The sequence below is a fragment of the Symphalangus syndactylus genome, chromosome 20, assembly GCF_028878055.3.
Source record: "Symphalangus syndactylus isolate Jambi chromosome 20, NHGRI_mSymSyn1-v2.1_pri, whole genome shotgun sequence".
NCBI classification, from domain to species: Eukaryota; Metazoa; Chordata; class Mammalia; order Primates; family Hylobatidae; genus Symphalangus; species Symphalangus syndactylus.
In genome coordinates, this window is record NC_072442.2 from 65,107,633 (window position 1) to 65,124,179 (window position 16,547).

The 16,547-nt window shown below is 54.2% G+C and overlaps 1 protein-coding gene and 1 pseudogene across 1 annotated transcript; both read right to left on the minus strand.

The window, feature by feature from the left end:
* Positions 1–682: 682 nt before the first annotated feature.
* Positions 683–4,323, minus strand: LOC129469686 (rab-interacting lysosomal protein-like). Its single transcript, XM_055256465.2, has 7 exons — positions 4,080–4,323; positions 3,915–4,008; positions 3,706–3,812; positions 3,337–3,582; positions 2,888–3,033; positions 2,373–2,495; positions 683–1,150 (listed from the first exon to the last, which is right to left on the minus strand). The coding sequence occupies exons 1-7, from the start codon at positions 4,305–4,307 to the stop codon at positions 973–975; spliced, it is 1,122 nt and encodes a 373-aa protein (XP_055112440.2). The 5' UTR covers positions 4,308–4,323; the 3' UTR covers positions 683–972.
* Positions 4,324–5,125: 802 nt separating this feature from the next.
* The window catches only part of LOC129469493 (pre-mRNA-processing-splicing factor 8-like), a 35,270-nt pseudogene continuing 23,848 nt past the window's right edge, over positions 5,126–16,547 (minus strand).

The following is a 16,547-nucleotide window of genomic DNA, read 5'->3' on the forward strand; positions in this document are numbered from 1 at the left end:
AGCCACTACCTGCCAGACCGCCATCAGCAGCCCCTTCCTTTCAGCCTAAGCCCCCTTCCTAGTCTCCTCCTTCCCCTAACGACCTCAACACCGGTTCAACCACCAGCATCAGACTCCCACGAGACCCACCTGCTGGCCACACAGACGTGCTGCCCATTGGGGTCCAGCTCTGACCCCTGAGTCCCCTGAGTCCAGAGCAGCAGCAGCGGGAGCAGCAGCCCCAGCCCCATAGCGGCCAGCTCGGTGGGAGGGCTCAGGTTCATCTGGCCCCCACAGCTCCCAGCCCCCTCCCTGCTTCCTCTCAGGGCTTTTCCTGAGGAAACCAGGCCGGAGGGGCGGGCTGCCATGAGGCACCTCCCTGAGAGGGAGGGGGTGGCTGGAAAGACTGACACTCAAAAAAAGAAAGGGAAAGGAAGGCAATGGCAGGGCTGACTGGCCTGGGCCTGGAAGGGCCAGAAGAATGAAGTTGCAGGTCCCTGGGTGCCGGGGCCAGGGAAGGGGGTGGAGTGAGGGTGGGAGCCACGGCTTTCCATCAAGCCACACTCCCAAAGCAAGGCCTGAGCTCCAAGAAGCCACCCCACCCAGTGACGGAGCAAGGAGACCCACGAGGACCCCTCAGCCAGCCTCTGCTCCTGGCAGGGTTGGGAGGCGGCACAGACGTGGACAGACAGGCGAAGAACAGTTTCTGTGTATTACGGGCAGTTCTTTATTACATGAGCTCAGGCCGTCTGCACAAAGCCCTGGGAGCTAGGCAGTCAGCTCTCATTTCACGGATGGGGAAACTGAGACGCAGAGAGGCACTCTTGTATCTGGCCCCAGAGGCTCGGTACAGACGTAGAGTGGGAGGCAGGCTGAGCCCCCGTCCTGCCCTGGTGCAGGCCAGGATTGGGGCAGACCCCTGGCGAGGGCTGCGAAGGCGGGAGCCCTGTCCTCATTTGAGACCACGCATCCTTCCACAGCCAGACCCCTAAGTCAGGCCTCTGGGGCGGCTGAGGCCCCCAGACAAAGGTGTTCGTGGAGGGCAGAACAGGGCGGATCAGGAGCTGGCGACTGTGGTTGGGCCTCCTCTTCTCCCCCTAGCTTGCTGGGTGCAGGGCTGCTGGTCTCATCCTCAGAGGATTCGGCTTTACCCCGATACCATAGACCAAAGCTGGAGAGAGACAGCCAGAGGCACTTTGAGCCAGGAAGCCAGAGAGGTCAAGGATATGGGTGAGGGCAGGGGCTGGTGAGAAAAGGGGAGAGGGGGAAGAAAGGGCAGCCTGAGGGAGTGTGAAGGTGATGGGGGCCAGGGCCAGAGAAGCAGGAGGGGAGGGTGTGCTTAGAGCCAAGCACAGCAGGGTGACAGGCAGAGAAGCGGGAAAGGGGATCCTGAGAAGGACCAGCCAGGGCCCTTCCTCCCTCCCCACACTCTTGCCCTTCCCCTTCCCCTTCCCCCAACATACAAACTCTATATTTTGGACTCCGGGGGTGGGGGAGGATCTCCCTTATCATCGGAGAGCAGAAGCCACGAGCCATCCTCATCGTCACTGAGACAGAGGAGAGAGGAGAAGTGAGGGCCATTGATCAAGGCCCCGAGGGACAACAGGAATCCAGCAGGGGGGATGGAGGGACTGCAGGGACCCTGGGGTTGGTGAGAAGGCAACCCTGAGGAGATGCAGGATGTCGAGGCTTTAATTTTTAATTTTTTTTTTCTTTGAGACAGGGTCTCGCTCTGTGGCCCAGGATGGAGTGCAGTGGCGCGACCTCAGCTCACTGCAACCTCCGCCTCCCAGGTTCAACCGATTCTCCTGCCGCAGCCTCCTGAGTAGCTGGGATTACAGGCGCCTGTCCCCACGCCTGGCTAATTTTTGTATTTTTAGTAGAGACAGGGTTTCACCATGTTGGCCAGGCTGGTCTCGAACTCCTGACCTCAGGTGATCCCCCCACCTCAGCCTCTCAAAGTGCTGGGATTACAAGCGTGAGCCACCGCGCCCTGCCAAGGCTTTATTTTATAGCTTGACACACAGCAGGCCCTGACACAGCCGCGGCTACAGTTTCACCCCGGTGAGAATAAACAGACCCAGCCAAGACAGGAACTTGAAGAATGAATGTGGAGAGGCAGCGTCGTCAGGCAGAATGGACGGCAGGCAAGGCAAGGGGAGTGGTGAGATCCAGGGAGAAGGGCGCAGGCTGGACAGCGGACACGGGACACAGCCAGACCAGGTCAGCAGGCCCTAGAAGCGGCCAGGCTAGGGAGGCTCAAGGGGTGACCAGGTTGGGGTGACAGCCTCAGTCTGAGACAGTGGGCTCAGAGGGTGACCAGGCTGGGTCATCAGGCTCAGCAGAATGAGGGAGGGAGGCCTGGCTCAGTGGGAATGCAGGCAGGGACCTACCTGCTCTCTGCTTCCTCTGGTGTCCCTAACATCTTGGCCTTGATCTTCTTCCGCTGCTTCCGGACAGCCACCTTCATGGCCTCAAGCAGAAGGCCGGGGACCCGGTGGTCTGTGAGCAGCTCCCTACAAAAGAGGGGCAGGGAGGGAGAAAGCCCCGGTGATGCCAGCCATGGGGATGCCAGCAGTGGAGATGCCAGCCGCAGGCATCACTCCTGGTACCTGTGCACGCAGCTCTTCCCTGAACACCTGAAGCGCTCTGCCTTGCTGACACCCTCAGACCTTAGCTTAGGTGGCCCCGTGGCCCCCTCCTAGGAGAGCTGCCCTGGCTGCTGCAGCTGCGACCCTTTGCACTGTCCCTCTCCCCTGTCTGGATGACGTTGCAGGAGGGCAAGGGCTGTGCAATTCATGTCCTCCCAGTTCCCAAGGCAGGCCTTGCACATGTCACTTTGGACGGGTCAATGACTGGAGAATGATGTGGGGTGATCGGAGGCCCCCCGGCTTCCCAGCGTCCTCACCGCTGGAAGTAGGCCAGCTCCTCCTTGAGCAGGAACACTTTGGCTTTGAGTTCATTCCTCTCCTGAAGGATCTGCTCAAACTCCTCCCGACTGAAGCGGCACTGCCCTGCCTCCGAGGGGCACCCCAGCTGCTGTGCAGCCTCTGCCTTTGGAAGGACAGGCATGGTCAGAGGGTCGCCTCGGCTGGCGCTCCCCCGCCCCAGGGCCATCATGGGAATGCTAGAGGAAGTGACGGGCCGGGAGACTTGGGGGGCAAGGGTGCCCCAACAGATAACAGAGCAGTGCTCCAGCTGAGAGTGGGGGCCGAGGCCGGCCGGGGGCGCATATCTGTCTGCCACCTCCCCGCTTCCTGGCCCACCTGCTGTGCAGCATGCAAACCTTGCCCGAGCGCCCACCGAGCGCTGGACGCTGAGTCCTGGGCTGGGTCCTTGCCTTCATACGGCACTCACCGGGTCCTCAGGGTTCCCCGGGGCGCCTGCGCCGGTGGTCGCCCATTCGGGCTCCTGTCCGTACTGGTGCCTGGGCCGCCCGGCCTGCCCCCGCGCTCGCTCTTTAGCCTGCGGAGTCGCAGCTTCGCCAGGCTGCTGGAGCTCCCTCTCGCGGTCCTGCGCGGCGCGCAGCTGGGTCTGCACTGCCGCCAGCTTGTGCCGCAGCTCAGCGTTCACCAGCAGGAGGCGCTGCAGCTGCTCCTGCAACTGGGAGCGGAGCAAAGGGTGGGGTGGGCGGGGCACCGAGGGCCTCTGGAGCCCGCCCCGCCCCGCGCCTGCCTCTCTCCGCCCCGCCCCCGGAGCCCCGCCCCGCCCGCGCCCCGCCCCCACCGCCTCGGTCTCCTGGCCGCGCTGCCGCAGGTCGCAGTTGTGCGCCCGGAGTTCGTCACGCTGTCGGTCCGTGACCTCCTTGAGCTGCCGCAGCAGCGCGCGCTCCTCTGAGGAAGGGGCGTTCTTAGCGGCGGCGCGCGGCCCGCGGGAGGGAGGGGAGGACCCGAGCCGGTCGCCACCCGCCCTGCCCTGGCCGGGGCTGCGCTTACCCTGTGGCCCCGCGCGCAGCTCCCTGCGGAGGCGCTCGTTCTCCTCCCGCAGCCGCCGCAGCTCCTGCTCCGCTTGCTGCGCCGACACCTGCAGCTGGGGAGACCCGAATCTCAGGCTTCGGCCCTGTCGGCCCCGTGGGTGGCAAGGGGAGGGCCGTGACTCACCGAGTCCGGGGCGGGCCCCACGGCAGCCTGTTCCAAGAGCTCCAGCGCTGGCACCACTAGCGGCACCAGCCCGGCCGCCGCCTCCGGTCCAAAACGGCGCGCCAGATCCTGCAGCTCAGTGCCCAGGGCCCCAGCTAGATGGTACACAAGCTCCGCGGCCGTTCCCGACCCCGCGGCCTCCCGAGACCCCCAGCCAGGCGCCCCAGGCGCCGCCCTCCTGGGCTCCATGTCTCCCAGAGACTTAGGGCTGCGACCCCCCGCCCCCCACCCCCAACTAGGACGGGGAAAAGCCAAACAGTTCCGCCCCAGGAAGCCGTTTAGGGCGGTGTGGGCGGGGTAGAAGCGAGAAGGGTGGGGAGGAACGAGGAAGGGAGAAGGCGTGGGGAAGGGAGATAGTGCCCTAGGCCCCCTGGGCCCTGTCCTTTCTACTCCCAAGGTCACAGGAAACAGGACAGCCAACTTCCAGCCAGGCGTCTAAGAGCTGAGGCTCAGGGCTGCCAGTGGCCACTTTGGTGGCGCCCTCCCCACAGGCCCAATCCAGGCTCCGCCCGTTTGGAGTCATGGGGCCAACTTGGCAGTGGCCCGCTCCAGGCGAGAGGTGACAGGTAGGCGGCCGGTCTCTGGCCTCCGCCCGGCTGTACACAAACTGCCTGCCTGTGTTCTTGTTTTCCTGTCCAGGACTGAGACAGAAAGCTTAAAGGGCTGGGCGTGACACCACAGCCGCTCAGCACAAGCCGGAGTTCCTAGACCCGGGAAAGGGCAACTGCTCCCACAACTGTGGAAAGGAGGCGAGGGCTTCCAAGTAGTTTCGTAGAGAAAGCAGCAAATGTGGTCAAGGCAGCGGAGTGTGAAAGCCCAGCCCCGCCTCAGGTCTCCACTGAGTTCTGGGACTATCTCCCCCGAAGCCCTGAACAGGAAGGGGCCTCACACTCCTCCTTCACAGCTGAGCCCAGCACCTTGCTGTGAACCGCTCCAGTCCAGCCTCCTGTTAGACCTAAATCCAGAATTTGAGTTCGGGGGAAAAAAAAACAAACCTGCCCCTGAACTCCTGTTTATACAAAATTTATTACAATATTTTATTCAGGATGACAAGCCTTCAGGAGGTCAACACCACAAGCACAGACAGAGGGAAAGAGGCCAAACTGCTGAATGTCAGTGGCCTGTCTGGAGGGGCTGAGGCTGCGGCCTCGGGAGGCTGAAGCAGGAGGCAGGAAACAGGCACTAGGCATACAGGTCCTCCCGGTCCGCAGAGTAAACCTCCCCCTCCTGCAGGAGAGCGAAGTTGAGGAAGTGGGAAGGCCTGTGCACCTCGTGGTAGAACTCTTTGGGGTTCGCCAGCTGCAGCTCATATTTCATGTTGGGGTCATGCCGAACACCTTCGGGGAGAAGGAAACAGCCAGTGTTAACAGGGCTCCTGCCTCATGCGGCCTGTGCCACCTCCAAGCCAGCCAGGCCCCAAGTGCAAAGGGCAATGGCCTCACCTTATCCCTACTTCTACCCCCACATCCCCAGGCTCCTCCCACCTACCCATAAAGTTGTAGTTCCATGAGGACTGGGCGGGGACCATGAAGAAGCCCAGGAAGCGGTCGGACGGCAGCATCTGCACCCTCTCGTAGTGCGAAGGCAGGTAGCCCTTGGGGTTGTTGCCCTTGTCTGTGTTCTGGCGGCCCCACTCGTAGCCACTGGGGGTCAGCTTGTAGGCCGTCAGCGTACAGGAGCCTGGTGTGAAGCTGGGGGAGGGACGGGGACCAGAGTAACAGCTCGGGCCACTGTTCTGGGCCCTGGCCTGCAATCCCTGCCCCTCCATACTTCCTCCCAAGGAGCCCAGGCCCACCTGCATGTGATGATAATGGTCTTCTCGCCATCCCAAGATGGGTTGTCAGCCATGATCTTGGCGTGGGTGGTGACATCCTGGGGTGATAACTGCGGGGACTCATTGGGCTGAGTGTGGATCCAACCTAAGGGTTCCATCTCCTATAGGTAAAGAGGAGTACAGAGCTGAATCCCACCCACAGACAGGAATCACACCGGCTTTTCCACACTCCCAGGCTCCATCACTCCCCATTACCTTGAGGTACTCATGCTGGGGCAGCTGGCCAGGCAGGTGCACGGTCTGGTGAGTGCCCCACTGCGGCACCATCACGATGCAGCGGATCTCCTTCACCTGGGGGTTATCTGGTGGGCTCACCCCATATAGGTATCCTGCAATCTGGAGACAAAGGGGTCAGGAACCAAAACTCTTCTTAGTACCAGCTCAGAGTTGGAGCTGCCGGCCCTCTGTTTCCTTCTTTCTCCCAAGAACACGGACAGAGTTTCTTAAAACGTGATCAGAACTCCCTGTATCAGAATCAGCTGGGGTGCTTGTTCAAAATGTTAAACATGGACCTCATCTCGGACTTACCACGTCAGAATCTCCTGAGTGGGGTTCAGGAATCTGCGCTACTCACAAGCTCCCCAGCTGATTATTAAGTATAGTATTCATAAGCAAATGAGCATACATAAAGCTCAATGTATTTTCACAAGCTGAAAACATCTGGAAAACCAGCACTTGGTGCTATTTTAAATTTTACATTATCACCAACAAAGTAAGAGGATCTGTTTACTATAAACTCACCCACACAGGATATTAACAATCTTTTCAAATTTGCCAACCTGACAGCCACTAAATAGTGCGTCTGAGATGGAGTCTCACTCTGTCGGCAAGGCTGTAGTGCAGTGGTGTGATCTCAGCTCACTGCAACCTCCGCCTCCTGGGTTCAAGCAATTCTCCTGCCTCAGCTTCCTGAGTAGCTGGGACTACAGGCACATGCCACCACGCCCCGCTAGTTTTCATATATTTAATAGAGACGGGGTTTCGCCATGTTGGCCACGCTGGTCTTAAACTCCTGATCTCAAGTGATCCACCCCCCTTGGCCCAAAATGATGTTTCATAAACTATGACTATCCCTGATACACTAGTAAAGTTATGCATCTTTTCTCTTTTTTGAAGCAGGGTATCACTCTGTCACCCAGGCTAGCAGGCAGTGACATGATCTCACCTCACTACACTCACCACCCTCCAGGATCAGGTGATCCTCCCACCTCAGCCTCCTGAGGAGCTGAGATTACAGGTGTGCGCCACCATGCCTGGCTAGTTTTTTTTTTCTTTTGTAGAGACACCATTTCGTCATGTTGCCCAGGCTGGTCTTGAACTCCTGGGCTCAAAAGATGGGCCCACCTCGGCCTCCCAACAGTGCTGGGATTACAGTCATGAGCCACTGTGCCCAGCCTGGAGTGCAGTGGGGTCATCAAAGCTTACTGCTTGTGTTCAAGCAACCTCAGCCTCCTGAGTAGCTGGGACTACAGCCACGTTTTTTTTGTTTTGTTTTGTTTTTTCAGACGGGGTCTTGCTCTGTTGCCCAGGCTGGAGTGCAGTGACGCGATCTTGGCTTACTGCAACCTCCACCTCACCTCCCGGGTTCAAGCAATTCTCCTGTCTCAGCCTGCCTAGTAGCTGCAACTACAGGCGCATGCCACCATGCCTGGCTAGTTTTTTGTATTTTTAGTAGAGACGAGGTTTCACCCTATTGGTCAGGCTGGTCTCAAACCCCTGACCTCAGGTGATCCACCCACCTCGGCCTCCCAAAGTGCTGGGATTACAGGCATTAGCCACTGTGCCCAGCCTAGTGTTGGGATTACAGGCGTGAGCCAGCGCACACACCTGGTCAGGAATTTGTTTCTGACCATATCTGTTCTCTTCCAAATACTATCAGGCCAATACTACATTTACTACCTTCTCTCAGCTGCCACAGCTTTTGCTATCTCATGGGGCCAAAACCCTCCTCGTTGTTTTGGCTATCCTTGTATAATTACTCATCCATGAATCTTGAAACCAGCATCTCAAGTTCCAGACAATCTCAGGTCTGAGTTTTAGGCACAAAATGTGTTGGGCACACACTGTGGCCGAGCTGAGTCCACTTACTCACTTGGGCCCGAAGGTCAGATATGCAGATGAACTTCTTAAGCACATTCTTAGGAAGGATGTAGGTGTAGCCAGTCTCCTTGATGTCGTCAGATGAAACATAGATGTGATTGGTCCTTAGGTGCAGGTTGGCAGCAGAGATAGCCCTAAAAACAGGCAGGGAGTGTCAGCATCGCTCAGCCCAGCACCTTAGGTAGTGCAGCCGGCCTTTCCATCCCCACCCTCTTGCCCGACAGTACCTGACCCTCCACTCAGTCTTGGATGAGAAAGTCTGGGTCTCATAGTTGCTGGTGGTGGAGGTGATGATCTCATCACCATGCTTGTTGACAGTGCGAGTCTGTGTTGCCGTCAGCTGCGACTGTTCCTTGGTCTGCTTCTCGATCTCAGCGATCTGCTGCCGCTGCTGTGACGGTGCCGAGATCTCCATACCCAGGATGATGTCTCGAATTTCTGATTGTGTCAGTGATGCCACGTTCACACTGTGGGGATAGTGTGGGTTCTATTACAAGGATCCCTTCCCCTTGGTCACTTTTGCCTCAATGGAAAGGGTGTAACTTGGTAGGACAGGGCAGCCTATACTCATGCCCCAGACAATCCGCAAGAGCTGCTTCTACAGGAAGTGTGAAACGGAGGTGCACTAACACTTCCAAGATTTGTCAGATCCAAGCAGGACGGCGGCACACTGCGTGTGCACCTTCCCACTGTTCAGCATCCGTAAACCCCACGCTTCCTTGACCAAAACAATGCTCTGGCAGGAAACAATTCTCAGAAATGGAAACCCCAGAAACCCTAGACTACTGGTTCTTAATCAGAGGTGGTATTGTCCGTCACCCTATGGATAGTTTTGGTTGCCACGATGACAGGGAGGGAGACGGGGGGAGGAAGGTGTGTCTGTGTTGGTAGCAGTCTTGGATACTTAGGGTCTCGGATGTTCAAGATTCTTACCATGTATGGACAGTAAAGAAATGCCCTGTTCGAAATGGCAACAGTGAGAAACAATGGCCAAGAGTCAGACTGAAGCCCTAAAACACGGACGCTTCCCATACTATTGGAAGACACTGCCGTATCTCTCTTCTATGAGACTCTGTAAGATAACTTCTTTCCTTGTTTTCAAGACAGGGTCTCGCTCTGTCGCCCAGGCTGGAGTGCAGTGGCATAATCATGGCTCACTGCAGCCTCAAACTCCCGGGCTCAAGCAAGCCTCCTGCCTCAGCCCCCAAGAAGCTGGGACTACAGGCGTGTACCACCACACCTGTTTTAAATTTTTTTTTGGTAGAGATGGGGTCAGTCTCTTTTGGTGATCAGGCTGGTTTCAACTCCTGCCTCGTGCAATCCTCCCACCTTGGCCTCCCAAAGCGCTGGTATTATTAGCATGAGCACTCAAGCCTGGCTAAGACAAGATAATTTCTTGAGAAACTTCTTTATTTTTTTGGAGACAGAGTCTCACTCTTGTCACCTAGGCTGGAGTGCAGTGGCGCGATCTCGGCTCACCGCAACCGTTGCCCACAACGTTCAAGCAATTCTCCTGCCTCAGCCTCCTGAGTAGCTGGGATTACAAGTGAGCACAACTGCACCCGGCTAATTTTTGTATTTTTAGTAGAGACGGGGTTTCACCATGTTGGCCAGGATGGTTTCAAACTCCTGACCTCAAATGATCTACCCACCTTGGCCTCCCAAAGTGCTGGGATTACAGGTGTGAACCACCACACCTGGCCTTCTTGAGAAACTTCTAAGCCTAAGTGCTTCCAAACCCCAGAAAACCATATATAGACCTCCTGTCTGTCTCCCCACCAGCACTGCTCACTTGTTTTTCTTGCCGTAGTCAGCCAAGATCAGATCCTTGAGCTGCACCTCGACCTTGATCCATTCTTCGTCAGTCAGAGTGGGCCAGATGTGGTGTGGTTCTGTAATAGTAGTCTTGTCTGGCTTCAGGATCACTTTTGCCCTATCATTGTTCACATGTAGGGCACGCAGAATCAGGATGAGACGGGAGAAGGCCTGGGAAAAGATTTGGAAGAGTGGGGTAGGTCAGCTGCTTGAGGCTCTCCCACTTTAATCCTAATCTTTCATGAAACCCAAGACTTTTTTTTTTTTTTTTTTTTTTTTTTGAGACGGAGTCTCGCTCTGTCGCCCAGGCTGGAGTAGAGTGGCATGATCTTGGCTCACTGCAAGCTCCGCCTCCCGGGTTCACACCATTCTCCTGCCTCAGCCTCCCGAATAGCTGCGATTACAGGCGCCTGCCACCACACCCGGCTAATTTTTTGTATTTTTAATAGAGATGGGGTTTCACCGTGTTAGCCAGGATGGTCTCGATCTCCTGATCTCATGATCCGCTGCCTCGGCCTCTCAAAGTGCTGGGATTACAGGTGTGAGCCACTGTGCCTGGCCTTTTTTTTTTTTTGAGACAGTCTCACTCTGTCGCCCAGGCTGGAGTGCAGTGGTGCCATCTCAGCTCACTGCAACCTCTGCCTCCTGGGTTCCAGTGATTCTGGTGCCTCAGCCTCCCGAGTAGCTGGGACTACAGGTGCGTCCCACCACACTCAGCTAATTTTGTTGTATTTTTAGTAGAGATGGGGTCTCATCATGTTGGCCAGCCTGATCTTGAACTCCTGACCTCAGGTGATTCACCCACCTCAGCCTCCCAAATTGCTGGGATTACAGGGGTGAGCCACTGTGCCCGGCCCCAAGAGTTGATTTTTAACTTTAAGGTCTTAAACTCTCATGAAAGTCAACAGAGTTCTCACCCAATCTATAGGCTAAAAATGTGAAAATGGGAAAAACCTAAGACATAGGATCTTCTCCTAACCCTAAACCTACTCCTCCTCCAGCGGTCTTCTCTTCCCGAGGTTCATACCGTGTAAGATGAAATAGTCTTGAGTCAGTCATCATAGAGGTTGAAGAGAACTATCTGGGGCTCAGTGGCTTTAAGGATGAGATCCCCAAACTTTTCCACCTTGAGACACGCCTGGAAAGGGAGTTGGAGCTCCGATCCTTTGATGACAATATTGGGGAAGTCCAGTAAGTGCACCTAAGACAAGATCAAGTCCAAGATGAGAAACAGCCTAAAAGTCTCAAGGTCTCTTTTCTCCTACCCCCCCAACCCTCTTACCTCCAGTGGGTCCAGCATGCCCTTCCTGGTGACAATGATCTGCTTGGGCTGCTCCTCCACAGGCAGAGATCGGATCAGGGCGGCCACCTCCTCAGCTGTCTTCCACTTAGCCAACTTAAAAGCAAGAGAAGAAAATGGAAATTTAGTCTCTACCCTCCCAGATCAACTAGAACAGAATATCCTAGTTTTGAAATAATCCAACTATGTTTCTACTGAACATTAAATGTTAGGCACTTAGAAGGTAGAAAGAGTATCAAATGGCCTTGTCCAATGACCAGGCTGACAGCCCCTTTCAACAAGACAATACCACAAGCTGACACAAGAGTATGTGCTAAACTATATACTGTTTTACAGAGTTCAGGAACAAAAGAAATTAAGGCTACCAGGATCAGAAAAAAGCTGCACAAAAAAATGTGTCTTAAGGAGGGACTGTGTTTAAGAGCAAAGAGGGGAGTTCATTCTAGAAAGAAAAATATAAGCAAAACACAGATATGGAGATGAGCAACAGCGGTTTGGGTTACTAAGATCCTGGACTGAATGTAAGATGAAACATGCTACAAATGTAAAGGAAGAGAAACTGGCTGGACAGATACAGCCCAGCCAGATGTTGAATGTCTAGGAAGCTAAAGAAGAGTTAATTCAGCAAGAGTTCTGAGGTAGAGATTTGGTCAAAGTGGATGTTTCAAGAATATGCGTTGCTGGGCCAGACGCGGTGGCTCAAGCCTGTAATCCCAGCACTTTGGGAGGCTGAAGCGGGTGGATCATGAGGTCAGGAGATCAAGACCATCCTGGCCAACATGGTGAAACCCCGTCTCTACTAAAAATACAAAAAATTAGGCTGGGCGCGGTGGCTCACGCCTGTAATCTCAGCATTTTGGGAGGCCGAGGCGGGTGGATCACGAGGTCAGGAGATCGAGACCATCCTGGCTAACATAGTGAAACCCCATCTCTACTAAAAATACAAAAAACTTATCCAGGCATAGTAGCGGGTGCCTGTAGTCCCAGCTACTCGGGAGGCTGAGGCAGGAGAATGGCGTGAACCCAGGAGGCGGAGCTTGCAGTGAGCAGAGATGGCGCCACTGCACTCCAGCCTGGGCGAGAGCGAGACTCCGTCTCAAAAAAAAAAAAACAGATAAATAAATAAAAATAAAAATACAAAAAATTTAGCCGGGCGTGGTGGCGGGCACCTGTAGTCCCAGCTACTTGGGAGGCTGAGGCAGGAGAATGGCGTGAACCCGGGAGGCAGAGCTTGCAATGAGCTGAGATCAGGCCACTGCACTCCAGCCTGGGCAACAGAGCAAGACTCCGTCTCAAAAAAAAAAAAAAAAAAAAAAAAGAGAGAAAGAGAGAGTATGCGTTGCTGGCCAGACGCGGTGGCTCACACCTGTAATCCCAGCACTTTGGGAGGCCGAGGCGGGCAGATCACGAGGTCAGGAGATCGAGACCATCCTGGCTAACACGTTGAAACCCCGTCTCTACTAAAAAATAAAAAAAAAAATTAGCCGGGTGTGGTGGCGGGCGCCTGTAGTCCCAGCTACTCGGGAGGCTAAGGCAGGAGAATGGCGTGAACCCTGGAGGCGGAGCTTGCAGTCAACTGAGATTGCACCACTGTGCTCCGGCCTGGGCGACAGAGTGAGACTCCTGCTCAAAAAAAAAGAATATGCGTTGCCTTTGGAAAAATGATTTTTGATAGCCCTGTTCAAGGTTAGAAATTCAGGAAACAGACCAGCTGGAAGGGAACAAAGCACCTCATATACTCTTAGACCTCCCACAGAATACTTCCCAAGGAACTCAGGGGATAAGTTCAAATGAGATGTTCTCAGCCTTTCATCTAACAAACCAGTAAATATTACCAAGTCCACCCCAAGAATAAGAGGCAACATGGTTCTATGGCCTCTTCATCTTTAAACCTGCTCACCTGCCCCAAACGCTTCTGTCCCGCCCACACGGATGTGTGGATTATCTTGAGGAACAGCTGCCCTGTGCGTGGGTTGAAGATGAAGATGGCTCCATTGATGGGCTTGGTTGTCAAGTTCCCTTCAAAGGTCTAGAGAAGGACCGCATTTGTTAGCATGGCCTACACATCACCATCCTGTCTTCTTCCCAGCATGTGTACACACTTAGCCCATTAACTCTCCCACAGCCATGTACAGAGTCCCGCACCCATACACTGCTGCTAACACTCACCTTGTGAATGGTCACTCTGTAGACGTTGGTGTCATCCACAAACCAGATAATCTGGTTGGAGAAGAGCTCCCCATAGTTCTGAGAAGACAAATAAGGCTCAGTGGGCTCAGATGAATAGAGCTGTAGCCCCTTGCGGATCCGTTCACGTAACACATACAGGGCAGGGTTTGCCTTCATGATCTTGGCCATGGCCTGCTGTATGAGAGGCTTGCTGCCTGGGAACCAGTTTCCATAGGCACTGTGAGGATAAAACGGTCAAGAAAAGTTAAGACCAGGCTGACAGCCCCAGACAAGACAAACTGCCAACTCTACAGAGGAAGAAAGACTGTTGGCCAGGCTGACAACACTCTGCTCATGTGTACATACAGGCTGGAGAAGAGAATCAGTGACCCACAGGAGGAATGGGCCACTTCCTGTCACTTAGGTAAAGTAAAAAAGTATGACTACATTAAAGTATGGAGCTAATGGAAAATACATGGGTTATTTTTTATTATTATTATTTTTTTCTTTGAGATGGAGTCTAGCTCTGTCGCCCAGGCTGGAGCGCAGTGGTGCCATCTCGGTTCACTGCAAGCTCCGCCTCCCAGGTTCAAGTAATTCTCCCACCTCAGCCTTCTGAGTAGCTGGGACTACAGGCGCGGACCACCACGCCCAGCTAATTTTTTGTATTTTAGTAGAGCTAGGGTTTCACCATGTTGCCCAAACTGGTCTCAAACTCCTGAGCTCAGGCAATCTGCTCACCTCGGCCTCCCAAAGTGCTGGGATTACAGGTGTGAGCCACTGCGCCTGGCCTGAAAATACACGGTCCTGAGCCTCAACTCACCTGTGCAAGTTATAGGCCAGGTCAATGGCGATGAGTACACCTGTGGGTGAAGGGTAGATACTCATGTTGTCCGTGGTGTAGTCCAGGAACTTGGCCCGGGCATAGCGCTCAATGTCGTGGGAATCATAGTCCCCCCAGCGCAACTGGATGTCAATCCAGTATTTCTAGGTAGTGGTGCTGTCCATCACATCCCTGAGGATGAAGAGGGTTCAAGCTTCTAGGAAACCATGGGCATAACCAATGTCCCCAGAACCAGAACCACTTAAATCCCAAAACCATCCCACCCACTCCACCAACTTGTTGCAGATCAGCAAGACCTCAGGGAATCAGCAGATCTGACTAAGGGTGTTGATAGGCTCCAGGGGTAGCACTGGCTCCAAGTTTGAAACAAAGGCAGACAGGGACAATTCCTAAAGTTGTAGGGCTAGAAGAACAGGAAAACGAAAGTGTCCTGGCTGCCTAGGGCTGGGTCCTGAGGCACTTACTTGGAGTCAGCCAGCAATGAGGGCCGGGAGACATTCCACTTATAGGAGGCAAAGAGCAGGATATCTGCACAGGAAGAGTTCATCTTATATGACTTTCGGGGATGGATTGTCTCCTTTTGTACTGTCTCAATTTCCAGTGCATCGAGTTCCTGGTCAAACACCTGAAGGAAAAGATGGAGAGATTAAGACTTGTTAAGGAAACCCAATTAAAATCAGAGTTTGTACAATAAGATAATGAGGCAACAGGGGTCTCATCGTCAGAGCTTCCAGGGTGGATTTCCCATGTGCAAAAGAGCAAGCTTAGCTGACTCTGTACAGCACCCTCTCCCCGCGATTCCACCTGAGCTGACTCTGTACAGCACCTTCTCCCCTCGATTCCTGCCCACGTGAGCTGACTCTTTACAGCACCCTCTCTCCTCGATTCCAGCCCACCTGACATAAGTCCATAACAATGCTCTCATGGATCTTCTGCCACAAGTGAGCTCGGAAGATCTGGATGAGAGAGATCTTCAGCGTGGGGATCTTGCCATGCATGAAGATACCCGTCAGGTCTAGCTGCACCTGAAAGCCTACATATACCTGCCAGGAAAATGACAATGTGACATTAGAGATCAAGAGACTCGGGCGCTCATGACATAACCAAGGCAAGAAGAAGCAACTGTTTTTAGCTTCCCATCTCCAGTGTCAATCACACTCACATTGGCTCGATTGATGGTCGGGGACCACCAGAGGGTGAATCTACGATTGGGAATCTGGTTCAGTCCTGATCGCTGAGCATTAGTTAGCTTCTTCCACTTCATAGATTCCTCAAAGCCACTGGCCTTCTCCCTGGGGAGCAAGAGAAGCAGGTGAGGTGATATCCTGCCATCTTCCAGCACACTGCTGACCTTCTGGATGTGAATGTCTGGGAAACACCACAGGAAATCACAGAGGCACACAAGAGATGAGCTCAAAGGGTTGTGATAGGTCCCTCTAAGAGGGGAGAATCCTCACCAGAAAAGCCCCTCCCAGGTAGGGAAGTAAGTGCCCTTGAAGAGTGTGTGTTCCAGAATGCCTTCCACACCACCCAGGGCCTGGATCATGTCTGTACGGTAGTTGTTCAGGTTCCAGAGCTTCCCATCATGCCGCTGGTGTGTCCACCAGAACGGATTCTGCTTCAAAACCTAGATGGCAAGGCAGGCACGGTCAAGCTTCTGGGTGCCTACTGCCCCAAGTTTCTGGGATAGCCATGGATTGTCCTGACTCAGGGAAAATCTCCTCCCCCTCTACATACCTGATACTGCTTAAAGTCAGTTCTGACACGCCAGCCCTTATCATAAGCCAGTGTGTGCCGGTCCTTCTGGAAGAGGGTATTGATTCGAGGAATGCCACGATCCCATGAATCTTCTAGGTCTTCTAAAGTCAGGCGTCTTCCAAAAAAAGAAAGATTCAAGTCAAAACGCGATCTCACATGAGGAGCTCAGCACTCCTTCCTGGCCAAAAATAATTAGGGTCAGTAGAACCAGCCTTCTCACCTCCATACAACTATGGCATGCTCTGACCCTGAACTCCACACAGTTCAAAGGCCACCACCTGCCCCTGCCCCAGGGTTGGCATGCCCTCCTAGGTGCCCACCTGTTCTGAGCAATGGCCTCTTGCCTCTTGAGTGCGTACTCAGCCCAGACCCGCTGAGAATCAATGAACTCGCTCTCCCATGGCTGTATGTAGCGGTACAAGTTGGGAATGAGCTGGTCTTCTTCATGGCTCATTCCTGAACGAAAGTGTGTGATACCTACATCTGTCTGTTTGGATCACCTGTTTGGGGGTACAACCGAGATTAGAGAAAAGATAAAGCCTAAAACTAAAGAAATACCCACTTCCTTTAGGGCCTGAGCAATAGGATTTAGAAATACGTTTAACCGGG

Bases quoted from the DNA above. Each gene is read 5' to 3' on its own strand.
- LOC129469686 (XM_055256465.2), bottom strand. From the start codon at position 4,307: ATGGAGCCCAGGAGGGCGGCGCCTGGGGCGCCTGGCTGGGGGTCTCGG. The intron at 3,034-3,336 runs GTGAGTGCCGTA...GTCCTTCCAAAG, and splicing joins CGGGGAACCCTGAGGACCCG to GCAGAGGCTGCACAGCAGCT. The intron at 1,151-2,372 runs GTAGGTCCCTGC...GTCTCTCTCCAG, and splicing joins CCAGAGGAAGCAGAGAGCAG to CTTTGGTCTATGGTATCGGG.